The sequence below is a fragment of the Schistocerca americana genome, chromosome X (assembly GCF_021461395.2).
Source record: "Schistocerca americana isolate TAMUIC-IGC-003095 chromosome X, iqSchAmer2.1, whole genome shotgun sequence".
NCBI lineage: Eukaryota > Metazoa > Arthropoda > Insecta > Orthoptera > Acrididae > Schistocerca > Schistocerca americana.
In genome coordinates, this window is record NC_060130.1 from 899,250,727 (window position 1) to 899,277,691 (window position 26,965).

Sequence of the window (26,965 nt, forward strand, 5' to 3'; positions counted from 1 at the left end):
TCCATGCCCGAGGCAGGATTCGAACCTGCGACCGTAGCGGTCGCGCGGTTCCAGACTGTAGCGCCTAGAACCGCTCGGCCACACCGGCCGGCGCAGGGGATCAGACCGGATGCTTACGTACGTGTCAGAGCCTCCACCAGCTTGAACAGCCCCCTGCTAACATGCAGGGTGCAAGAATTCATGAACTTGTCTTCATACCCGTACACGTCCATCCGCTCAATACAACTGGAAACGAGACTCGTCCAACCAGGCAACATGTTTCCAGTCATCAACAGTCCAATGTCGGTGTTGTCGGGCCCAGGCCAGGCGTAAAGCTGTGTGCCGTGCAGTCATCAAGGTTACGCGAGTGGGCCTTCGGCTCCAAAAGCCCACATCAATGATGTTTCTTTGAATGGTTCGCGCCGGCCGCTGTGGCCGAGCGGTTCTAGGCGCATCAATCCGGAACCGCGCTGCTACGATCGCAGGTTCGAATCCTGCCTCGCGCATGGATGTGTGTGATGTCCTTAGGTTAGTTAGGTTTAAGTAGTTCTAAGTCTAGGTGACTGATGACCTCAGATGTTAAGTCCCATAGTGCTTAGAGCCATTTTCGAATGGTTTGCACGCTGACACTTGTTGATGGTCCAGCACTGAAATCTGTAGCAATTTGCGGAAGAGTTGTACTTCTGTCACGACGAACAATTATCTTCTGTCGTCGTTGGTCGCGTTCTTGGAGGATTTTGTTCCGGCCGCAGCGATGTCGGAGATTTGATGTTTTACCGGATTCCTGATATTCACGGCACACTCGTGAAATGGTCATATGGGAGAATCCCCGCTTCATCGCTACCTCGGAGATGCTGTGTCCCATAGCTTGTGGCCGACTATAGCACTTAAATCTCGATAAGCTGCCATTGTAGCAGCAGTAGCCGGTCTAATAACTTTGCATGCCTATACCAGTTTCTTTGGCGCTTTAGTGTGTAACATGATTATTGTTCTCCAGTTCATGTCATAGTTATTGCCTGGCTAAGCGTTCTGGATGCTGAACTATTACTCAGAAATCGTTTCCACATTTTAGAAATCACAATAGGACGAATATTTAACCACTCAGTCATCTAACTTTGTGTTTGGACTGCCGGCCGGTGTGGCCCAGCGGTTCTACGCGCTTCAGTCTGGAACCGCGCTACTGCAACGGTCGCAGGTTACAATCCTGCCTCGGGCATGGATGTGTGTGATATCCTTAGGTTACCGGAAGCGCCTACAAGGGTAGCGGAGTACGTGTGGAGTGCACATGGGGGTTTTTTAGGTTAGAGAATTCCCTCCCTAGGCCCGACAAGACGCCTCCGGAGACGCGGCAAGGTAGGAGTAGGCAAAATGCAACAGGGAATAACAATATTAATGTGCTAATAGTAAAGTGCAGGAGCGTCTATAGAAAGGTCCCAGAACTGCTCTCATTAATAAACCGTCACAACGCCCATATAGTACTAGAGACAGAAAGTAGGCTGAAACCAGACGTAAACAGTAATGAAATCCTAAACTCAGATTGGAATGTATACCGCAGAGACAGGCTGGACAGTGAAGGGGGAGGCGTGTTTATAGCGATAAGAAGTGCAATAGTATCGAAGGAAATTGATGGAGATCCGAAATGTGAAATGATTTGAGTGAAGGTCACGGTTAAAGCAGGCTCAGACATGGTAATTGGATGTCTCTATAGGCCCCCTGGCTCAGCAGCTGTTGTGGCTGAGCACCTGAAGGATAATTTGGAAAATATTTCGAGTAGATTTCCCCACCATGTTATAGTTCTGGGTGTAGATTTTAATTTGCCGGATATAGACTGGGAGACTCAAACGTTCATAACGGGTGGCAGGGACAAAGAATCCAGTGAAATTTTTTTAAGTGCTTTATCTGAAAACTACCTTGAGCAGTTAAACAGAGAACCGACTCATGGCGATAACATATTAGACCTTCTGGTGACAAACAGACCCGAACTATTTGAAACAGTTAACGCAGAACAGGGAATCAGCGATCATAAAGCGGTTACGGCATCGACGATCAACACAAAAGTTTTGTCTCAAGTACAGATAGTGTCGAGAATCAGTGGACAAAGTGCAAAACCATCGTACATTATGCGTTAGATGAGTATGTGCCAAGCAAGATCGTAAGAGATGGAAAAGAGCCACCGTGGTACAACAACCGAGTTAGAAAACTGCTGCGGAAGCAAGGGGAACTTCACAGCAAACATAAACGTAGCCAAAGCCTTGCAGACAAACAAAAATTACGCGAAGCGAAATGTAGTGTGAGGAGGGCTATGCGAGAGGCGTTCAATGAATTCGAAAGTAAAGTTCTATGTGCTGACTTGGCAGAAAATCCTAAGAAATTTTGGTCTTATGTCAAAGCGGTAGGTGGATCAAAACAAAATGTCCAGACGCTCTGTGACCAAAATGGTACTGAAACAGAGGATGACAGACTAAAGGCCGAAATACTAAATGTCTTTTTCCAAAGTTGTTTCACAGAGGAAGACTGCACTGTAGTTCCTTCTCTAGATTGTCGCACAGATGACAAAATGGTAGATATCGAAATAGACGACAGAGGGATAGAGAAACAATAAAAATCGCTCAAAAGAGGAAGGGCCTCTGGACCTGATGGGATACCAGTTCGACTTTACACAGAGTACGCGAAGGAACTTGCCCCCCTTCTTGCAGCGGTGTACCGTAGGTCTCTAGAAGAGAGTAGCGTTCGAAAGGATTGGAAAAGGGCACAGGTCATCCCCGTTTTCAAGAAGGGACGTCGAACAGACGTGCAGAACTATAGACCTATATCTCTAACGTCGATCAGTTGTAGAATTTTGGAACACGTATTATGTTCGAGTATAATGACTTTTCTGGAGACTAGAAATCTACTCTGTAGGAATCAGCATGGGTTTCGAAAAAGACGGTCATGTGAAACCCAGCTCGCGCTATTCGTCCACGAGACTCAGAGGGCCATAGACACGGGTTCACAGCTAGATGCCGTGTTTCTTGACTTCCGCAAGGCGTTCGATACAGTTCCCCACAGTCGTTTAATGAACAAAGGAAGAGCACATGGACTATCAGACCAATTGTGTGATTGGATTGAGGAGTTCCTAGATAACAGAACGCAGCATGTCATTCTCAATGGAGAGAAGTCTTCCGAAGTAAGAGTGATTTCAGGTGTGCCGCAGGGGAGTGTCATAGGACCGTTGCTATTCACAATATACATAAATGACCTGGTGGATGACATCGGAAGTTCACTGAGGCTTTTTGCAGATGATGCTGTGGTGTATCGAGAGGTTGTAACAATGGAAAATTGTACTGAAATGCAGGAGGATCTGCAACGAATTGACGCATGGTGCAGGGAATGGCAATTGAATCTCAATGTAGATAAGTGTAATGTGCTGCGAATACATAGAAAGATAGGTCCCTTATCATTTAGCTACAAAATAGCAGGTCAGCAACTGGAAGCAGTTAATTCCATAAATTATCTGGGAGTACGCATTAGGAGTGATTTAAAATGGAATGATCATATAAAGTTGATCGTCGGTAAAGCAGTTGCCAGACTGAGATTCATTGGAAGAATCCTAAGGAAATGCAATCCGAAAATAAAGGAAGTAGGTTACAGTACGCTTGTTCGCCCACTGCTTCAATACTGCTCAGCAGTGTGGGATCCGTACCAGATAGGGTTGATAGAAGAGATAGAGAAGATCCAACGGAGAGCAGCGCGCTTCGTTACAGGATCATTTAGTAATCGCGAAAGCGTTTCGGATATGATAGATAAACTCCAGTGGAAGGCTCTGCAGGAGAGACGCTCAGTAGCTCGGTACGGGCTTTTGTTAAAGTTTCGAGAACATACCTTCACCGAAGAGTCAAGCAGTATATTGCTCCCTCCTACGTATATCTCGCGAAGAGACCATGAGGATAAAATCAGAGAGATTTGAGCCCACACAGAGGCATACGGACAATCCTTCTTTCCACGAACAATACGAGACTGGAATAGAAGGGAGAACCGATAGAGGTACTCAACGTACCCTCCGCCACACACCGTCAGGTGGCTTGCGGAGTATGGATGTAGATGTAGTAATGTTTAAATAGTTCTAAGTCTAGGGGACTGATGACCTCAGATGTTAAGTCCCATAGTGCTCAGAGCCATTTGAACCATTTGTGTTTGGACTACCTCTAAATGTTTATGTAGGGGTGTGACCACGACGACCGGAAAAGGAAACACATTTCGCCAGTCAATTTCGCTCTAGACGTCTTTAAGAGAAGTAATTATTATCTCGAAGAAAAGTAATTAATTTTTTGTTTGTTTGCAGGTACGTGGCTGCAGCCCAGGTAGATGCACCGAAATAACGTAGTTCGCCGCTGGAAGAGCCAAAGCAAAATGAGGCAGCTCATTGATCAAGTGAAGTATCGTGCAGTAGTTTGTTTTCTGCATCTGAAGGCGAAAATAGCTGCAACAAACGATGCTGACTTGGTGGAACTGTACAGTAACAATGCACCATCATGTAACAATGGTTAGGTTGCGCATATCCTTCCACTGCGATCAAAGAAGTCTGAATGACAAAGAACGAAATGGTAGAACATAGCTCTGTGAAGAACTGGAACCGTAAGAGAAATGAAAGCCCTGGTGCTCGAAGACCGGCGTAAGACAGTCGAAGTAATATTGGAGAAAGCTGCCCCATGAAACACAGACATTGCCGAGGCGGGCTGGCTAGTGTGCATCGACGATACAGGTAGCAGCACCATGGGTAAAACCATAACATAGGCGTATCTGTGGAGAGGCAAGACAAACCTGTGGTTCCTGAAGAGGGGTAGCAGCCTTTTACTAATAGTAAGGCCAACATTCTGAATGATCGACTGGTCTGGCCTTGTAACATCAGACAAAATGGCCTTGCCGTGCTGTTGCTGCGAATGCTGAAAGCTAGGGAAACTACAGCCATTATGCTTCCCGAGGACATTCAGCTCTGCTGCATGGTGAAATGATGATGGCATCCTTTTGGGTAAAATATTCCAGAGGTAAAATAGTCCCCCATCCCGATCTCCAGGCGGGGACTATCCAGAAGAATGTTGTCATCAGGAAAAATAAAACTGGCGTTCTACGGATGGAAGCGTGGAATTACATCTCTTAATGTGGTAGGTAAGTCAGAAAATTTAAAAAGGGAACGGATATGTTGAAGTTAGATATAGTGGGAACTAGTGAAGTTCGGTGGCACAATGAACAAAATGGTTCAAATGGCTCTGAGCACTATGGGACTTAACATCTGAGGTCATCAGTCCCCTAGAATTTAGAACTACTTAAACCTAACCAACCTAAGTACATCACACACATCCATGCCCGAGGCAGGATTCGAACCTGCGACCGTAGCAGTCGCGCGGTTCCAGACTGAATTGCCTAGAACCGCTCGACCACAACGGCCGGCGCAGAATGAACAGGACTTCTGCTCAGGTGCGTGCAGGTTTATAAACAGAGGTAATGCAGGGGTAGAGCTAATAATAAATGAGAAAATGAGAATGGTGGTAAGCTGCTATAAGTAGCATAGTGAAAGCATTATCGGAGCCAAGATACACACAAAGTCAACACCCACTACAGTAGTACGAGTTTATATGCCAAATAGCTTCGAAGATGATGAAGGGAGTGAAAAATGTGTTGTGAAATTACAGAAATTACTTAGGTAGTTACGGATGAGAAAAATTTAATTGTGAAGGGTGACTGGAATTTCGTAGTAGGAAGAGCAACAGAAGTAGAAATAGTAGGAGAATATGGACTGGAGGAAATGAAAGAAAGAGGAATCTGCCCGGTCGCATTTTACGCAGAGCATAATCATCGATAAGTCTTGGTTTAAGGATCATGAAAGAGGTTGCATATGCGGAAGAGACCTGGCGTCACTGGAAAGATGCAGATTGATTATATAATGGTGATACAGAAATTTCGGAACGAAATTTTAAACTGTAAGATATTTCCAGGGGCAGATGTGGACTCTGACTATGAACTGTAGATTAAAACTGAAGAATTTCCCAAAAAAGATGGGAAATTAAGGAGATGGGTCCAGGACAAGTTCAAAGAACCAGAGGTTGCTGACAGTTTCAAAGCGAGCATTAGACGATGATTGGCTGAAATGGGGGAAAGGAATACAGTAAGACACGAATGGGTAGCTTTGAGAATTCAAATAATAAAGGCAGCAGAGGATCAAATAAGTACAAATACAAGGTCTAGTAGAAATCAAATGGCTCTGAGCACTATGCGACGTAACTTCTGGGGTCATCAGTCGCCTAGAATTTAGAACTAATTAAACCTAACTAACCTAAGGACACCACACACATCCATGCTCGAGGCAGGATTCGAACCTGCGACCGTAGCGATCGCTCGGCTCCAGACTGTAGCGCCTAAAACCGCACGCCCACTCCGGCCGGCCTACTAGAAATCCTTGGATATTACAAGGAATACTGATGATGAAAGAAGAAAATACAAAAATGCACCAAATGAAGTAGGCAAAAGGGAATTTAGACGTAAAAAAATTGAGATTGACAGAAAGTGAAAAATAGCTAAGCAGGAATGGCTAGAGAATAGCTAGACCACGTATAGCTAGGAGAATGATAGATATCACCTGCAGGAAGGTTAAAGAGACCTTTGGAGAAAAGAAAAGTAGCTGTATTAATATCGGAAGAGTAAACCAGTACTAGTCAAAGAAGGGAAAGCTGAAAGGTGGAAGGAATGCATAGAGGAGCTGTACAAGGGAAATGAACTTTAAGATAACATTATAAAAAGGGAAGAGAAGCTTACAGATGAAGATGAGATGGGAGATACGATACTACGAGAGGCTTTGATAGCGCACTGAAATACCTAAGACGAAACAAGGTTCCTGGAATAGACATTTCCTCAGAACTACTGATAGCCTTGGGAGAACCAGCCGTGACAAAACTATTCCATCTGGTGTGCATCATATGTGAGACAGGCGAAATACCCTCAGGATTCAAGAAGAATGTAGTAACTCCACTTTCAAAGAAACCAGGTGCTGGCAAGTGTAAATATTACCGAACTATCAGCTTAATAAAGCATGGTGACAAAAATGGCCGGCCAGAGTGGCCGAGCGGTTCTAGGTGCTTCAGTCTAGAACCGCACGACCGCTACGGTCGCAGGTTCGAATCCTCCCTTGGGCATGGATGTGTGTGATGTCCTTAGGTTAGTTAGGTTTAAGTAGTCCTAAGTTCTAGGGACTGATGACCTCAGAAGTTAAGTCCCATAGTACTCAGAGCCATTTGAACCACTTGACAAAGATGCTGAAGCAAATTATTTACAGAAGAATGGAAAAACTGGTAGAAGCCGACCTCTAAGAAGATCAGGTTGCATTCCGGAGAAATGAAGGATCACGCGAGGCAATACTGACCCTATAATTTCTCTTAGAAGATAGGACAAGGAAATGTAAACCTGCGTCTATGGTATTTGTAGATTTAGAGAAAGCTTTTGACAATATTGACTGGAACGCACTCTTTGAAATTCTGAACGTAGCAGGGGTAAAATACACAGCAGTTTTAAGAATCGAAGGTTATGAAAGTGGCTGGGAAAGGAGTGATACATGTTTGTAGGCTATCGTCGAGTTTATTCAACCTGTGATACGAGGGCACAAGATGGAAATTAACAAAAGCGAAACAAGAGTAGCCGGCCGGTGTGACCGAGCGGTTCTATGCGTTTCAGTCTGGAACCGCGCGACCGCTACGGTGGCAGGTTCGAATCCTGCCACTGATATGGATGTGTGTGATGTCCGTAGGTTAGATAGGTTTAAGTAGTTCTAAGTTCTAGGGCACTGATGACCTCAGATGTTAAGTCCCATAGTGCTCAGAGCCATTTGAACCATTTGAAACAAGAGTATTGGAACGTAGTCGAATTAAATCAGGCGATGCTGTGAAAATTAGATTAGGAAATGAAGCAGTAAAAGTAATAGATGAGTTTTGATATTTGTGCAGTAAAATAACTGATGATGGTAGAAACAGAGAGGATATAAAATGTAGACTGGCAATGACAAAAAAAGCGTTTCTGAAGAACAGAACTTTTTTAACGCCAAATATAAATTTAAGTATTAGGAAGTCTTCCTGAAGGCATTTTTCTGGAGTGCAGCCTTGTGCCAAAGTGAAACTCGTATGATAAGCAGTCCAGACAAGAAGGTAATCGAAGATTTTGGAATATGGTACGACGGAAGAATGCTTAAGATTAGATGGGTCGATCACGTAACTAATGAGGAAGAACTGAATGGAATTAAGGAGAAAAATTTGTGACACAACTTGACTAAAAGAAGAAATCAGTCGGTAGGACACAGTCTGAAATATCAAGAAATCGTCAATTCATTATTGGTGGGAAGTGTTGGGGGTAAAGACTGGAGAGGGAAATCAAGAGATGAGTACAGTACGAAGGTTCACATGGATGGGGGTTGCAGTATTTATTCGAAGATCAAGAGGCTTGCACAGGATAGAGTAGTGTGGACAGCCGCATCAAACCAGTCTTCGGAGTGAAGACTACAGCAATAATGGAAAAAGTGAAGATCAATTTAGAACCAGTTGCCAACATGTTTCACTACATTTTGATCATAAGAAAGGTAGTCGTCCGCTGAGTTCCGCGACTGCCTCCCTCCTACTGTTACACATGATACTTCGTCTTGACGGCCTCCAGAACCCTCTTCAACAGATTTTGATAGTATGTCCTTAAGATGGTTTGCCCGTTAAGAGCATAATCTGTTAGCAACACACCACGACAATCCCAAAAAATATTCAGCATCACCTTGCGCGATGGTGGTACGATCTTCGCCTCTTTCGACGCTGGTGAATCCACATTTTCCACTACCTGCTTTTCTCCTTTACCTCGTAGTCATAGTGTCTATCCAGCGCTCGTCCGTGGAGATTAGGTGGCTAAAGAATCTGTTTAGGAAAAAACAGCCACAATGCAGACTTGTACAACCAAGATATCTGCCGAGCGGACATGTAGACAAGAACTAATACCATCAACAAGTTTCATGGTCACAGGCTAACTTTTGTGGTAATAGTTGAATCATCTACATCTACATCTGCATGGATATTCTGCAAATCACATTTCTATTACTCGAATCTCGTATAGCGCGCGGAAAGAACGAACACCTATATCATTCTGTACGAGCTCTGATTTCCCTTATTTTATCGTGGTGATCGTTCCTCCCTATGTGGGTCAGTGTCAACAAAATATTTTCACATTCGGAGGAGAAAGTTGGTGACTGGAATTTCGTGAGAAGATTTCGTCACAACGAAAAACGCATTTCTTTTGATGATGTCCAGCCCAAATCCTGTATCACTTCTGTGACAGTCTCTCCCATATTTCGCGATAATACAAAAACTGCTGCCTTTCTTTGAACTTTTTCGATGTACTCTGTCAGTCCCATCGAATAAGGATCCCACACCACGCAGCAGTATTCTTAAAGAGGACGGACAAGTGTAGTGCAGGCAGTCTCTTTAGTAGGTCTGTTACATTTTCTAAGTGTCCTGCCAATAAAACGCAGTCTTTGGTTAGCCTTCCCCACAACATTTTCTATGTGTTCCTTCCAATTTAAGTTGTTCGTAATTGTAATACATAGGTATTTAGTTGAATTTACGGCTTTTAGATTAGACTGATTTATCGCGTAACCGAAGTTTAACGAGTTCCTTTTAGCACTCATGTGGATGATATCACACTTTTCGTTATTTAGGGTCAACTGCCACTTTTAGAACCATTCAGATATCTTTTCTAAATCGTTTTGCAGTTTGTTTTGATCTTCTGATGACTTTATTAGTCGATAAACGACAGCGTCATCTGCAAACAACCGAAGACGGCTAATCAGATTGTCTCCCAAATCGTTTATATTGATAGATCACTACCCATCGCATTGCACGTGCAAGAGGGACCTCAGGCTTGCTATTGGTCTGCGGGTGACCTACAGTACACAGCTGAAAAACTAGAGATCAATGGAGGAACCATTGAACTTCAAGAGTGTTTGGGATCCGTACCAGATCGGTTTAAAGGAGAACATCGACGCAGTTCAGAGGCGGACTGCTAGATTTATTACCGATAGGTTCGAACAACACGTAGGTATTACGGAGATGCTTCGGGAACCCAAATGAAAATCACAAGAGGCAAGGCGACGTTGTTTTCGAAGAGCACTGGTGAGAAGGTTTGGACAACCGACATTTGAGGCGGACTGCAGAATGCCTCTTCTGCCACCAACGTACATTTCACCTAAGGACAACGAAGATAAGATTAGAGATATTGGTGTTCGTACGGAGGCATATAGATTGTTGTTTTTCCTTCGCTCTGTTTGCGAGTGGAAGAGGAAAGCGAATGACTGGTAGTGGTAAAGGGTACCCTCCGTCCCACACCAAACGGAGACTTGCGGAGTATGTATGTAGATGTAGTAGATCCGCATCTACTTCCACATTGTGAAAAACACTGTGAAGTGCGTAGAACAGGACACTTCCCATTCTCTCGGTTATTAGGGCTTATTCCCAGATTCACGTATGGAATGCAGGAAGAATGATAGCTTAAGCGCCTCTATGTGCTCTTTAATTAGTTTCATCTTGTACTCGCAATCCTTACGGAATACATATGTCGTAGGAGTTGTAGTATACTCCTAGATACATCAATTAAAGCTGGTGCTTGAAACTTTGTATGTAGGCTTTCTCGGGATAGTTCGCGTCTATCTTCCAGTCTGCCAAAGGTCCTAGCGGACATAATGATTTGTAAAAGCGCAGATTCTGAAAGAAATATCAGCAAACAGTTACACTTGAATTTCTCAGAAGAAGCATTTTTTGCAAAATGTGTGATTTTAGTGTGGGAAAAGACGCCTTATTCAAGAGTAAAGAAATTTGCTAGCATATAATCAGATTGGTGGGCTGAAAAGTCCAAGCTGTACATGCCCTGAGTAAATTTTTTTCCAGAAACTTGGAAATTCTGCTACTGGGGAACACTATGGTCTGTATCTGATGTGAGAGACTTTGACTTCGTCTGGAAGAGTGCTCAACACTAAGTGATGACAATAGTCGTAGTACTTGCTGACTGACCCCAGGTCTACTAAAACATAACAGCTGCCTCGTGCAAATGCTGCCTGTTCCTCCATACAATGTAAAATTCATGGGTGGCCTGATGTCGTCAACAAACCGATCGCTGTTGATACTGAAATGCGTTAACGTACCTAAGTTAAAGTCTGTCAGTGAATGTTCCATTTGTCTCAAAGTCGTAATATTTTACGCGCGGGAAAGTCACCCTAATATTGTTATTAACAGAGTGGACATTGTATTTTTCAAAAGTTTGGTTTGTAATACAAAGGTGCTGCTTTTTTTGGTTCAAGCGCTTCAGAATAAGGTAGTAATTAACTTAGTAAAGAATCACCTCCATCATCATCTGTGGTTCAAAACGAACGATTTTTATGGACATAAAATCAATTGCAAAGTACCTTCATTCAAAATGTTCAAATGTGTGTGAAATCTTGTGAGACTTAACTGCTAAGGTCATCAGTCCGTATGCTTACACACTACTTAACCTAAAGTATCCTAAGGACAAACACACACACCCATGCCCGAGGGAGGACTGGAACCTCCGCCAGGACCAGCAGCACAGTCCATGACTGCAGCGCATGAGACCGCTCGGCTAATCCCGCGCGGCGTACCTTCATTACATTTATGCAGCTGGCGCACCTGATTTTTTATTCTACACTTAAATGAATTACTCAGATTAGTATATCTAACTGCTATTTGCCACTCCTACGCGTATTATTTTAAATAACAAATGTAATTAATGTAAATTATCTCTCCAAGATGGGTAAGGGTAATAAATCTATGACCACACAAATAGCTTGTCTAGTGTGAGTAACTGAAAGCATACCACAAAAGTTTCTTCAGTTTCCTTAAATCAATTAAAGCAAATGCCAGGAAGGTTCCTTTCAAAAATGCACGACCGATTTGCTTCCCAATCCTTCTCTAGTCCGAGCTTTCATTCCGTCTCTAATGACCATATCGTTGTTGACCGTCAAACCCTAGTCATCTAACTATAGTAAGTATGGAGGAGCTGTGAGCGCTTCTGGAAAGTTCTTTGTACCTAGAAAACGGTAGCTACCGTTAAGTGTTTTCGCTAAGCACATGCATATTAATCTATTTATGTGTAATAGTCTACAAGCATCTTGTCAGCCAGGAATTTTTTTCCCAAATGCGGAGAGAGGTGGCATACTAACAAATGTGACTACTCTTTATTGCAGTAAAGAAGTGGGAACTCACCTCTCCACGTATTGAACGCGTGGCTCGCCTCTTCTTTCACTCTGTTCAGACGCTCTGCAGCTCTCTTTGGCTTGAAATAGTCGGTTACAATACTCTGTTCGTCACTTCGATGGAACCTCTGAAAAATAAAAAACAGAAATTCGTTTGATATAAATCAATAATTACTAATAGGAGTTCACTTTCTTTGCAGTTGGAGTACGGACCATATGTTTCAAAGCTGCCTGATCATGCTAGCGACCGTGTAATCTTCAGGGATATGGTTACTGATAATGAGAATTATAACATACCTGAGAATTCACAGAATAATTCTGATGATAAATTCATTGCAGTGGCAATTATAAAAGCAATACAATTTTCCAAAGTAAGATTTCCTTTCTATGGTTCTAAAGAGTAAGTTCACATGAAATATTTCTTAAAATTGCGACAGATATTCACTCTAAAAGTTTAATGACGTTTACGACTTTTCATTATTATTTTTAATTTTTAATTTTGTTTGTTGTTTTTGGAAATGTGGCGGTGACATTTCACTTTGAGACAGTTCAGCGGAAATGGTTTTTGGAAGTACATATCTCAATTGTCAGCTTAAGGCAGCAACAAGCAGATGATTTCTTATATTATTCAAAGGAATTATTGGAAATATTTTAGACTGTATATGCAACAGTATAAAACAATTTTTGGCAACTAGGTATGTTACCAAATCTACCTTTATTTTCCGTAGATAAAGTGTGGAACAAAACATCACTGGACTATCAGAATCCAGCGAAATGTACAAATAGTGTCGAAAACGAAGTGACAACACCCGTTCATTTACGTACTGAGGGTGATATTCATCAGAGTATATGCCCTCTGTGAGCATTATCACGGTCTGCCAACACTTGTGCCGTGGACCATAATAAGCCCACGGAGGTTAATCTGTCGTTTTGTTTCTATTTTTCAACAACCACGCGAGAAAGTTCTTGGAGAGTCTGTTGTGGGATGAATGCATCTGTCATGCATGTCCCATACGTGCTCAATGGAGTAGAGATTGAAAATAACAGCTGTCCATTCCATCACTTGAACTTTCGGTCGGACTACATCCATGGTGACACCCGTTAGAGGTTCCCTGACACAATCATGCTTCAATTCACACCAAAACTAAGTCATATCAAAAGCTTTTGGACTCGGCGATTGAATTTATTGCAACTAGTAATCCTAAGAATTTACCACTGCCAATCTCTTCTATCTTTTTATCGTCATAATTTAGACAGATACTGGGAGGAAATCTGTTATAAGTTGTGAACTGCATGTGGTCTGTCTTTTCAAAGTTTAATCATAATGGGCAAGGAAAATCAATTAATGTCCATGAAAATGTCATTAATTGCTCCTTCTAAAACTATACTTGATTTGCTATTTGTTGCAATCTGTGTATCTGCAAACAAAACGAACTTGACATCGAGGAATGTTACAAATGAAAGTTCTTTAATATACACAAGAAAAGTAAGGGCCTACGATAGAACCTTGTGGGACAACACGTGCAATTAGTTTCTGTTACGCAATTCTACTTCCATCGCACATGCTTCCATACGCTGCTCCAAGCGAAATTTATTAGTGTTTATGTTCTTAAATGTTTGGCAGTTCCTCAAGAAAGTGGCACCCTTCCTTTCTCCGTTTCTGCTCTACAGAAGTGAGATTCTAACCTAAGTCCTGTAACACTTTACATGTCTATACCACTGGTCACATGATAAGAAAGACAGATTGTCAAGTAGGAGTGATGACTGTAATTTATCAAGTCAATACTCATAAGAAGTTCATTAAATTTAATCTTTGGTCCCCGAATGTTCTGATGCAATAAGGATACCTGGTATTTTACACTGATCGAAATATAAATGAAGGGAAATAAAATTTCTCTTTCTTCCTGTCCTCCTCACAATAAAAAGATGTGACACCCGTAACTCATGGCAGAGTTTACTGACAGAACCAACAAGAACCACACTAGACCCACAATAAGCATTCTTTCCAAATCCAAATTGACTCTCTTGACAGAAGAGTTGAAACGAGGTCGATCATAGGGCCTAAGAACAGATGAATTCGGCACTGGTATGTCTCGATACTGACGCTATCTTTACCAGGCAACACTCTGTACTCTACCCCCATGAAACACTATTGCCTGGTCCACCCACTAAACCGCGGTATCTTGTTTTCTCAGAATTGGGGATACTAAATACTGCTTCCCACTACAATTATAACAATATGTCTATCTTATATCAATAGTGCAGTTCATAGAATCAATACTAGATGTAAGCATAATTCACATAAAGATTTAAAGTCACTTACTTTGACACAGAAAGGTGTCTATTATTCAGGAACACACATTTTCAATAACTTGTCAGCAGACATAAAAAGTTTAGTTACTAATAGAGTTTAGTTTAAGAAGAGCCTAGAGAAGTTATTGGTGGTCATCTTCTTCCACTCCACTGACGAATTTCTTAGTAGACCCAACTGACAGAAGTACTATTTATAATACCAGGTGATTGTAATTAAAGTGTACCTATTCACGGAGGTGCAGTATGGGCTATAATTATCGCTTGACATCGACACTTGTTAGATATACTAATGCGTTAATGCGGAACCGATTTACACTAGAAAAAACATTAGTTCCATTTGCGGCTACCATATGCTAATCTGGTGCTACACACTGTTTGCATGACGGTATGACATCCACGCTGCCATTTGACAAGCCATAACGTGAGTGAACAATACAGGGTGGTCCATTGATCGTGACCGGGCCAAATATCTCACGAAATAAGCGTCAAACGAAAAAACTACAAAGAACGAAACTTGTCTAGCTTGAAGGGGGAAACCAGATGGCGCTGTGTTTGGCCCGCTAGATAGCGCTGCCATAGGTCAAACGGATATCAACTGCGTTTTTTAAAAATAGGAACCCCCATTTTTTATTACATATTCGTGTAGTACGTAAAGAAATATCAATGTTTTAGTTAGACCACATTTATCGCTTTGTGATAGATGGCGCTGTAATAGTCACAAACATATGGCTCACTATTTTAGACGAACAGTTGGTAACAGGTAGGTTTTTTAAATTAAAATACAGAACGTAGGTACGTTTGAACATTTTATTTCGGTAGTTCCAATGTGATACATGTACGTTTGTGAACTCATCATTTCTGAGAACGCATGCTGTTATAGCGTGATTACCTGTAAATACCGCATTAATGCAATAAATGCTCAAAATGATGTCCGCCAACCTCAATGCATTTGGCAATACGTGTAACGACGTTCCTCTCAACAGCGAGTAGTTCGCCTTCCGTAATGTTCGCACATGCATTGTCAATGCGCTGACGCATGTTGTCAGGCGCTGTCGGTGGATCACGATGGCAAATATCCTTCAACTTTCCCCACAGAAAGAAATTCGGGGACGTCAGATCCGGTGAACGTGCGACGACCAATCCACCTGTCATGGAATATGCTATTCAATACCGCTTCAACCGGACGCGAGCTATGTGCCCGACATTCATCATGTTGGAAGTACATCATCATTCTGCCATGCAGTGAAACATCTTGTAGTAACATCGGTCGAACATCACGTAGGAAATCAGCATACATTGCACCATTTAGATTGCCATCGATAAAATGGGGGCCAATTATCCTTCCTCCCATAATGCTGCACGATACATTAACCCGCAAAGGTCGCTGATGTTCCACTTGTCGCAGCCATCGTGGATTTTCCGTTGCCCAATAGTGCATATTATGCCGGTTTACGTTACCACTGTTGGTGAATGACGCTTCGTCGCTAAATAGAACGCGTGCAAAAAATCTGTCATCGTCCCGTAATTTCTCTTGGACCCAGTGGCAGAACTGTACATGACGTTCAAAGTCGTCGCCATGCAGAGGCAGGGGAAACCGTCCTTAATTGAGACACAACGGCGCAGAGAGAACAGCTGACACCTCTGCTACAATTTGACGTGATGTCTGGCTTTAAATACTCCTGTTTCAGACATCTCGTCCTCAGCGTTTACATAACCGATCCCGACGGAATGACAGTCTCGTTAGTTACTGGCGACCCGTGATGTGCTGCCTTTTCGAAGACTTCAGCTAAGAGACAGCAGCCTTCACCGATCCACGCTGCCGCTACTGATGGGTCACAGCCGTGACTGATCGAAGACGCGGGCATACTGGGCCTTTCTCTGGTGAAGGGTCAAACAAACTGACTGCAAGCTTCCATCTTCTACTTGCTGGGTGGGCAACTGAGTGTCGCATACAGGGCTGTACGTGTACCGTCTTCCTGGTTATACACTGTGTGTGCCGAGGGAGCCCTGCGCTTCCGACTTCGCAACAACCGTCGTCCGGAAGACGATGTGGTTCAGATCTAAGGGCGCATCCTTCTGATGATGCTATGGTGCATGGTAAGATGTCGAAGTTGAGTGACTGTAGGAACGTACAGCTAGGAAAGATGAATGGTCGACTTCGGTTTATTGGGAGAATTTTAGGAAAGTGTAGTTCGCCTGTAAAGGAGACCACATGTAGGTGGCTGGTATGATCTATTCTTGAATACTGCTCGAGTGTTTGGGATCTGTACCAGGTTGGATTGAAGGAAGATATCGAAGCAATTCAGAGGCGGACAGCGAGATTTGTGACTGGTAGGGTCGAACAACACGTAAGTGTTACAGAGATGCTTCGGAAACACAAATGGGAATCCCTGGAGGAAAGGCGACGTTCTAATAAGAGAACCGGCATTTGAAGCTGACTGTCGAACGATTCTACTGCCGCCAACATACATTGCGCGTAAGGACCACGAAGATAAGACACGAGAAATTAGGGCTCATACGGAGGCATATAGATGGTCGTTTTTCCCTCGCTCTATTTGCGAGTGGAATAGGAAAGGAAATGACTCATAGTGGTTCAGGGTACCCTCCTCCAAGCACCCTACGGTGGCTTGTGGAGTATTTACACTACTGGCCATTAAAATTGCTACACCATGAAGATGACGCGCTAGAGATGCGCTGTGATATGCAAATGATTAGCTTTTCAGAGCATTCACACAAGGTTGGCGGCGGTGGCGACACCTACAACGTGCTGACATGAGGAAAGTTTCCAACCGATTTCTGTTACACAAACAGCAGTTGACCGGCGTTGCCTGGTGAAACGTTGTTGTGATACCTCCTGTAAGGAGGAGAAATGCGTACCATCACGTTTCCGACTTTGATACAGGTCGCATTGTAGCCTATCGCGATTGCGGTTTATCGTATCGCGACATTGCTGCTCGCGTTGGTCGAGACCCAGCAGAATATGGAATCGGTGGGTTGAGGAGGGTAATACGGAACGCCGTGCTGTATCCCAACGGCCTCGTATCACTAGCAGTCGAGATGACAGGCATCTTATCCGCGTGGCTGTAACGGATCGTGCTGACACGTCTCGATCCCTGAGTCAACAGATGGGGACGTTTGCAAGACAACAACAATCTGCACAAACAGTTCGACGACATTTGCTGAAGCATGGACTATCAGCTCGGAGACCGTGGCTGCGGTTACCCTTGACGCAACATCACAGACAGGAGCGCCTGCAATGGTGTAATCAACGACGAACCTGAGTGCACGAATGGCAAAACGTCATTTTTTCGGATGAATCCAGGTTCTATTTACAGCATCACGATGGTCGCATCCGTGTTTGGCGACATCGCGGTGAACGCACATTGCAAGCGTGTATTCGTCATCGCCATACTGGCGTATCACCCGGCGTGATGGTATGGGGTGCCATTGGTTACACGTCTCGGTCATCTCTTGTTCGCATTGACGGCACTTTGAACAGTGGACGTTACATTTCAGATGTGTTACGACCCGTGGCTCTACTCTTCATTCGATCCCTGCGAAACCCTACACTTCAGCAGGATAAAGGACGACCGAATGTTGCAGGTCCTGTACGGGCCTTTCTAGATACAGAAAATGTTCGACTGCTGCCCTGGCCAGCACATTCTCCAGATCTCTCACCAATTGAAAACGTCTGGTCAATGGTGGCCGAGCAACTGGCTCGTCACAACACGCCAGTCACTACTCTTGATGAAATGTGGTATCGTGTTGAAGCTGCATGGGTAGCTGTACCTGTACATACCATCCAAGCTCTGTTAGACTCAATGCCCAGGCGTATGAAGGCCGTTATTACGGCCAGAGGTGGTTGTTCTGGGTACTGATTTCTCAGGATCTATTCACCCAAATTGCGTGAAAATGTAATCAGATGTCAGTTCTAGTATAACATATTTGTCCAATGAATACTCGTTTCTCATCTGCATTTCTTCTTTGTGTAGCACTTTTAATGGCCATTGGTGTATGTGGATGTACAGCCTCCAGAGTGCTTGAGGCACATCCTATTCAAAGAGTTGCTTCCGCCGGCCTCCTCCAGGCCCCCTCTACTGCACCCTGTGGAGGCAGCGTGCCTGACCTGCTGCAAGCTGCGTCAGCTGCCGGAGATGTGTGTCCAGCATTCCACGCCGGCGCCTGAGAGAGCTGCCCGGCCCGTTTCACACACGCCGGTGAAGAAAAACAAACGGTTCTAAGCACTATGGGACTTAACATCTGAGGTCATCAGTCCCCTAGACTTAGAACTACTTAAACCTAACTAACCTAATGACATCACACACATCAATGCCCGAGGCAGGATTCGAACCTGCGACCGTAGCAGTAGCGCGGTTCCAGACTGAAGCGCCTAGAACCGCTCGGTCACAGCGGCCGGCGTCGTCGGTGAAGACATTATTCATTTTAGCAGTCACGTTAATAAAATTTACAGGTACCGCTGTTTCAGTGATGACTGGATCACTCATCAGCCCTCGGAGCTTACAAGGAACCCCTTGAATGGGAGGTCGCAAGTTCCGTCTTCAGTAAGACTGAAAGTTCAAAATGATTGGAAAAGACCATAGGTAGTTCCAGTTTTCAAAAAGGGTCGTCGAGCAGACGCGAAAAACTATAGGCCTATATCTCTGACATCGATCTGTTGTAGAATTTTAGAACATGTTTTTTGCTGGCGTATCATGTCATTTCTGGAAACCCAGAATCTACTATGTAGGAATCAACATGGATTCCGGAAACAGCGATCGTGTGAGACCCAACTCGCTTTATTTGTTCGTGAGACTCAGAAAACATTAGATACAGGCTCCCAGGTAGATGCCATTTTCCTTGACTTCCGGAAGGCGTTCGATACAGTTCCGCACTGTCGCCTGATAAACAAAGTAAGAGCCTACGGAATATCAGACCAGCTGTGAGGCTGGGTTTAAGAGTTTTTAGCAAACAGAACACAGCATATTGTTCTCAATGGAGAGACGTCTTCAGACGTTAAAGTAACCTCTGGCGTACCACAGGGGAGTGTTATGGGACCATTGATTTACACAATATATATAAATGACCTAGTACATAGTGTCGGAAGTTCCATGCGGCTTTTAGCGGATGATGCTGTAGTATACAGAGAAGTTGCAGCATTAGAAAATTGCAGCGAAATGCAGGAAGATCTGCAGCGGATAGGCACTTGTTGCAGTGAGTGGCAACTGACCCTTAACATAGACAAATGTAATGTATTGCGAATACATAGAAAGAAGGATCCTTTATTGTATGATTATATGATAGCAGAACAAACACTAGTAGCAGTTACTTCTGTGAAATATCTGGGAGTATGCGTACGGAACGATCTGAAGTGGAAGGATCATATAAAATTACTTGTTGGTAGGGCGGGTACCAGGTTGAGATTCATTGGGAGAGTCCTTAGTAAATGTAGTCCATCAACAAAGGAGGTGGCTTACAAAATACTCGTTCGACCTACACTTGAGTATTGCTCATCAGTGTGGGATCCGTACCAGGTCGGGTTGACAGAGGAGATAGAGAAGATCCAAAGAAGAGCGGCGCGTTTCGTCACATGGTTATTTGGTACGCGTGATAGCGTTACGGAGATGTTTAGCAAACTCAAGTGGCAGACTCTGCAAGAGAGGCGCTCTGCATGGCGGTGTAGCTTGCTGTCCAGGTTTCGAGAGGGTGCGTTTCTGAATGAGGTATCAAATATATTGCTTCCCCCTACTTATACCTCCCGAGGAGATCACGAATGTAAAATTAGAGAGATTCGAGTGCGCACGGAGGCTTTCCGGCAGTCGTTCTTCCCGCGAACCATACGCGACTGGAACAGGAAAGGGAGGTAATGCAGTGGCACGTAAAGTGCCCTCCGCCACACACGGTTGGGTGGCTTGCGGAGTATAAATGTAGATGTAGATGTAGACCGCTAGAAAGTGTTGTGTTAACAGTTGCGACAGGAAAAATATTTGCTGCTAGTGATTTACCGTGTGCATCAGGAGGGCGACAGAAAATGAGTGTGGGGGAGGTGCAGAGATCAAAGTTCTATGGGATGCATGTATTACACTTCACAAAATAGACATCGTCGTATTCACGAAATGTTCGAAACAAACCATTAACTTGTACCATAAACACCGAATGAAAAATGGCGCGCCATAGTCATCGCAAAGGCTCGAACCATTCCGGTCGAAGGCAAACTCCTTGGGAATCACAAACCTTGCAGGACGTGCAACTAGGTATCCCCTATTACTGCATATAGAATCACATTAGCGTAACGGTGTAATGAAATCTGATGGAATGTGATGGCATGCAAACGAATACGAAACAGTCTGTCGTGGAGCTTTTCGTGAAACTGACTATCCTTTATGGTGTAGCTGCAGACAGTGCGATAATATGTTTTATAGGCACAGGAAAACAAACATCCTGATGTTGAATTTGTCCGATAGTTCCAAGTGGTATGAATTGCAACGTCACACACTTTTCACGAGGGATAGTTTGCCCTAAAGGAGCGTGATTTTTATGCACGAAACAGGAATCAAGCAAAAGCTAGGCATTTTGACCAGCTATTGGCCAAAAGCAGTGCTCAAACTTTAGCTGTAGTTCTCCTAAGACCATTTTTCCACTCTTGCTTAGTGTGACGTAAATATTCCCTACTGCCCTTGCAAGATCACACACACGAGAAAGAATCATAGAGGGCAAAGCACCCCCAACTTTCCGTGGCACAATAAATAAGTTTCCATCAAATTTACTATCCAGATTAACAGTCGGCATAATTGTATACGAGTGCGTTAAGGCATTGATGTTAGTTGATGTTGACACAACTCTCTCGGTACCTCTGATTATCGGGGTTCCTTTCATATGCATTTCCTCTTCAAATTCCTATTGGTCGGATTTGAAAACAAATTCCCTAATGAGCGATGGGATAAGTTTGTTTATCTCATTTACAAATTTTCGGGCCGATTCTGCAGTTTTCTGTGCATCGTCAAGTTACGTTTTATTTGAAATTTCGTTGTCTTACGTCTTCCAATACTGTAGCACTGTTTGAAGTTATGCAACCATCCATAGCTTCCCTTGAAATCATTTTAATCTATGTCGCACGCAATTTGATGTGCATGACGTAGTAGGTCACTATCATACACATCCTGTAGATTGTATCGATCGTCTTTGAAACGCGCAAACACCAGTTTTTGTAACAAGTGCGCCTTGTCCTTCCTTGAATATCTGTAGCTTTTCTTATGTACTACAGGGTCATATTGCTGTGGACTTATTCGTAATCTGTTGACAATTGTTTCTTTAATGTGCTGTGGATGATCTTCCATGTACGTAATTATGTTTAGTAGCTGCTCCTTGGACAACAATTGTTCTTTACTACGTTTCACTGGAGACGGGATTTCTGGCTCCTTGTCCAACAAGGATGATGAACTACATCGGTCGAGACCTGTTTCAGTACCACTTTCACTTGTTAAGCTCGTATCGTCATCGTTGTATACGACACCACACATTCCACTAACTCATCTTGCAGAAACCCTAATACTTCATCTGCCACTTCCTTTTCACTCTGCGAAATTCCTTGGGTTCCTTTCTGACGAAATGTCAACTTCGGCAACTGTTGTTGTAGATATAATGCAATGTTTGCTTCGTTTACCAGCCGGCCGTTGTGACCGAGCGGTTCTAGGCGTTTTAGTCCGGAACCGCGCGACTGCTACAGTCGCAGGTTCGAACCCTGCCTCGGGCATAGATGTGTGTGATGTCCTTAGGTTAGTTAGGTTTAAGTAGTTCTAAGTTCTAGGGGACTGATGACCTCAGATGTTAAGTCCCGTAGTGCTCAGAGCCATTTGAACCTTCGTTTACCGTTGCTCTTGCTCTGCTTTGTATCAACACCATCAGCACTGTAACACTGATGTGAGTTACTCGTCGACTAAGCAGTTCAAATACGCTCCGTAGCCTCATGCTGTGCTCACGATTGGATACCTCCAGTCCCGCCCCCTGTTGCCATTAGCAGCCAATATTGTGGTTGCATGGGAGAAAATATGTGGGGCATCGAATGCCGTAAAAATCATTAACCTTTTGATACGTCACACTCAGCCTTATAGCGTCACTGCCTCTCGTGTCCAACCTCGACGCCGACTGACCTCTTCACCTGAGAGGTGACCTATCTCAGAAGCGGGAGGGTGAAATCCAGTGCCGGCACATAGCCTACTCTTCGCGAAGAATACCCGAGGCGCCGCAGAGAATAATGTTCCCATCTGATGGGTCGATCACTAATAATAGTGTTACATACCTTCACTCTATGAGACACTGCGCTGATGTTTTTGAATTTAAACCAGGAATTCGGCCTAGAGTGTTATCATGAACTGTACAGTACCACCTCTTCTCCCCTCACCGGCCAAATACCGGCTATCAAAATTTATTTATCACGAGTGTTCAAAGTGAACTAGCCTGGGTCATGGAGTTCCACTATGGAGGCTGGATGATTCACTTTCCTACACGCCCCGGAGGAGGAAGAATTAAGATTGACATTTGAATTACATCCAGGAGAAATGGGGTTCAAATTCTCTTCGGATAATCTGAATTTAGGTTTTCAATGATTTTCCTGAATCAGCTACAGTGGCTGTCAGGCGGACTCTTCAGCAAGGCCACGCTCACTTCGTCCCGCATCCCTATCCAGTCCAAGCTAGTATCGGGTAACTAAGGACCTCTATGTCAACAGAACGTTCAACTCTGACCTTACGTGTGAGAATCAATAATAGGCACTGCCACGCGAATCCATAAGACAACAAGAGCTAGTGCGCTGGAGACAATGAGTGTTAAACTCTCCTTCAGAATCACTAACATGGCAGATTGTCATACGATTCAAATCGTGTAGTTTGAATGGGGACGAACAGTAAGCATTCGTGCATATGGTAATTTGTTGTCATATTGTGGAGCTGCAAGCTGTGTGGCAAGTAATGTCATTACAGTTATGTTGACGACAACGAAATAAAACGATCAGAAATAATCAAGTCTTGAATGGACCACTTAATTTGACGACCTGCTATGAAATTAATTATAAATAGCATAATTATTAGTGACATTTGCGTCTCAAGTTAGCCACGATTTTGTGCTGGGAATGGCTGTTAAGAAATACGATGTTTTAATTATTCATGTGAATTTAATAATCTCTGTGATGTGCCATGTCACAAACGAGAGAGCATTTACGGATAGAGATGCGACCAGGAGATATCTGTTCGGAAAGAGCAAACTGGAGCAGTCCAACTGCAGTTCCCTCCATGAGACGAACGAGAATATTTTAATTCAACAGGACTTCCATTTGCATCGAGCTGTTATGTAAACAATTATTTTTTTCAGTGTTGTATTGTTGTAAGAGAGGAAGAGGCATTATTTGCATTTTTAATTCAGTACCTGCCATAGACCAGATTCAGATGGGAAACACTTTGGGTGGCAGGTACTCCGCTCAACCTCTCCTCTAAAAGCGCTTCGTCCTTCGAGGTCGATGGTGAACAGATATCAAGTCATTATGTTGTATTAATTTCAGGAATAAGATAGAGATAATGTAGTCCTAATATAATGCTTGAAATAGCTTCATTTATTTTGTTTCATGACAAAAAGTGGCAGTATCAAAGTAGGGAGACACTTTTGTTTTGTCCATTTTATTAAATAACTTAAGCGGCGAGAGATTTAGGAAAGATGATGGGGTTCGAAATCTGGAAGTGGCTTATTTCGCTATGTTATTTTATCCATGTTGGATTTCGCCGACTGTTGATACTCTATGTCATGACTAGAATTTTCTGTACAAATAGTGATTAGTGTCCGGATTTTAACGAACATATGGTGTATTTCTTATCAGAACATAATATCACCTTAAAAATCACACGAATTTCTTGAAAGACTTAAACACTAATTTCGAATAAATAAATCCAGCAGAGTTCATTATTTCTTTCAAAGGGGAACTAGAGTCAGCGGATACAGAATTAATAGCTGCGAGAGCTAAACGGTAGCAGTACCTAGCCTAGCTGACAGATAGTTCAGGTTTTCCGGCATTTCCGCGACGCTCTCCTGTGAGTCAAACAAACCCGTGACCATTCCTGCCGCCCTTCTCCATACGCTTCCAATACACTGTGTTATTCCTATTTTGTATGAATCCCACACGTATGAGCAATATAAGATCGATCGAATGAATGTTTCGTAACAGTCTCCCTAGAGTAGCCTAAACAATGATGAGCAGTTAGAGCCATGCGAGCGTTCGTGTTGCCAGACGAATGGACAAGTTTAGCGTGTCATACGACTTGGAGGAGCGTTACATGTTCATTTTATACTGGGCCAGATCGTGGATGCTCCACCTCTTAGGCAATGCATCATGATAACCGTAGCAACGAATAGACGGACCACGTTGTAGCAAATTAGTCGTAAATTCAACGCTGAACAACATCAACTGGTCACAGAGACGCCATCCAGAGTCATTTCCTTCTTGCAGAGTACAGGATACGCCGCATTACAAGGTTACCTCTGCTCACTGCGCGTCTAATAAATGCAGGAACACCGCAGCAGAACGCTCGATGCATGGAACAACGTCGCTTGAGTTGTTAAGGCACGATACCCGCTGATAGCAGGGAATAAGAAGGTTGAAAACTACATGTAGCAATGCATGACGCTCATTAACAGGGGATGGTTCAGGAAATTGGTCGACGTATTCTCGTGTAAGAGATGTTTACTCGAGGTGAAATTATGCTCATCCACTGGAAACTGGGTGGGTATATTTCACACCATCAACTATGCCAATGATTAATTTTGCACAGTCAGCCGCACATGCAGGGAGCGTGAGTGGGACCATGACGTCATTTTCCCATCGGTTGATACAAGAGGCCTCCAAATTGCGGTGCTGGCCAGTATGACAGTGGGTAGCATCGCAAGAGCGTCACGTGAATGTCCACGCATTTGATAGCAGGTTGCCCAGCTGGACGAGTTCGAGAGCGACCTGGCGCATCGTGAAGCTGCGGGAGGCTGGGAGGTCCTATCATCGTATTGCGTGCCACACCAGTTGCACGGACACCACCATTGCCCGTTGTTGGCGGGATTGAATGCAGGAAGGCTTGCATGCACAACTTGTAGGATCTGGAGGTCTGACACGCACCACGAGGAGGAGTTCCGGCGCTGTCGGCACGAGAGGCGTTCTCGTAGTGCGGACTGTCCCGACGTCATGCTCGTTTGTAATGACCGTCTGCCATGTGTGATCAGATCCAATGGCAATGATAGGGGCCATTCAGCCTTCTATGTATCATCGCGTAAGTTCTGTAGGCGCCCCGGTGGTCCCGGTCGCCTACGGTGGACTGGAGGCCGAGCGGTGACCTCTCCAGTTGTCAGGATGCTAGGAAATGACTGTGGACGCGTCAGAAACGCCAAAGGAACATTATCAATTCATAACACCTTTATTCCTGCCGAGTACAATGTGGCTTGGTGATATCAACGACCTTCCCTGAGTCCTCGCTGACTCGTAGCAATGACAACAGCTCCGGGCCGCACAGTCTTGCTTGCGTAGTCCCGCGTGCTGTGACGTAGCGAAGGAATGTCCTTACTTCGTACTTTGGCCGCGCGTGGCTGGTGGCGCTCGGCTGGCCGGCTGGCTTCGTTGTGGACGGCAAGCCGCTGCACGTAGGAGGCTCCGGGTTAGAGTCCCGGCGCTGTCAGCACGAGAGGCGTTCTCGTAGTGCGGAGTGTACTCTATCCCACCCTATCCTGACGTCATGCTCGTTTGTAATGAACGCATTCGTTCCACATATACTGCTGATTCATCTGTCGTACTCGCCCCTTAGGTGTTCTTGCGACAGAGTTACGTGTTGTTACGGCAGACTTACGCGAAGTTGTGAAATGCAGTACAGCTGACGCTATACCTCTGTCTTGCACTCTACGAAAGTCTCTGTCTAACACAAACCCGCGTGCTAAGCAATTCTCTCTCGGCTGTTGTGTGTAACCAGGCCATTCCGATATATGTGCAATCCTCCTACCTCTTGGCTAACCTACTGCCTCAGGAAACGAAACTTTGACAATATTCCACGTTTCCAACTCTTTACTATTCCGCGACACTACAGTTCTAATACTATTGGCAGATGGCTGCATGTTGCAGGGATCGCTGCACGCCGACCGTTACGATGCCTTCCACTCACACCCTCGCAGCGTCGCCTCCGACTCTCCTGGTGTCGGCAACGACGGACATGGAGTCCTGCAGTCTGATAGTGGGTCATATTTAGTGACCAGTTCTGCTTTCGCCTTGGAGGCGACGAGCACTGGGTGTATCTCTGGACGCACAGTGGAGAGCTTCTTGAAGAGCGGTTTGTGGTCTCCCATCATAAGCCCGCGAGCCTGGCGTGGTGTGGGAAACGATATCCTATGGCACCCATTCAC

General features: G+C 44.2%; 1 protein-coding gene across 1 annotated transcript in view; it reads right to left on the reverse strand.

Moving 5' to 3' along the window:
- Window positions 1–26,965, reverse strand: part of LOC124556381 (osmotic avoidance abnormal protein 3) — a 373,479-nt gene that overhangs the window by 58,971 nt on the left and 287,543 nt on the right. The window contains exon 16 of the mRNA XM_047130344.1: window positions 12,249–12,366. Within this exon, the coding sequence (XP_046986300.1) occupies window positions 12,249–12,366 (118 nt within the window). The remainder of the gene's footprint in view (window positions 1–12,248; window positions 12,367–26,965) is intronic.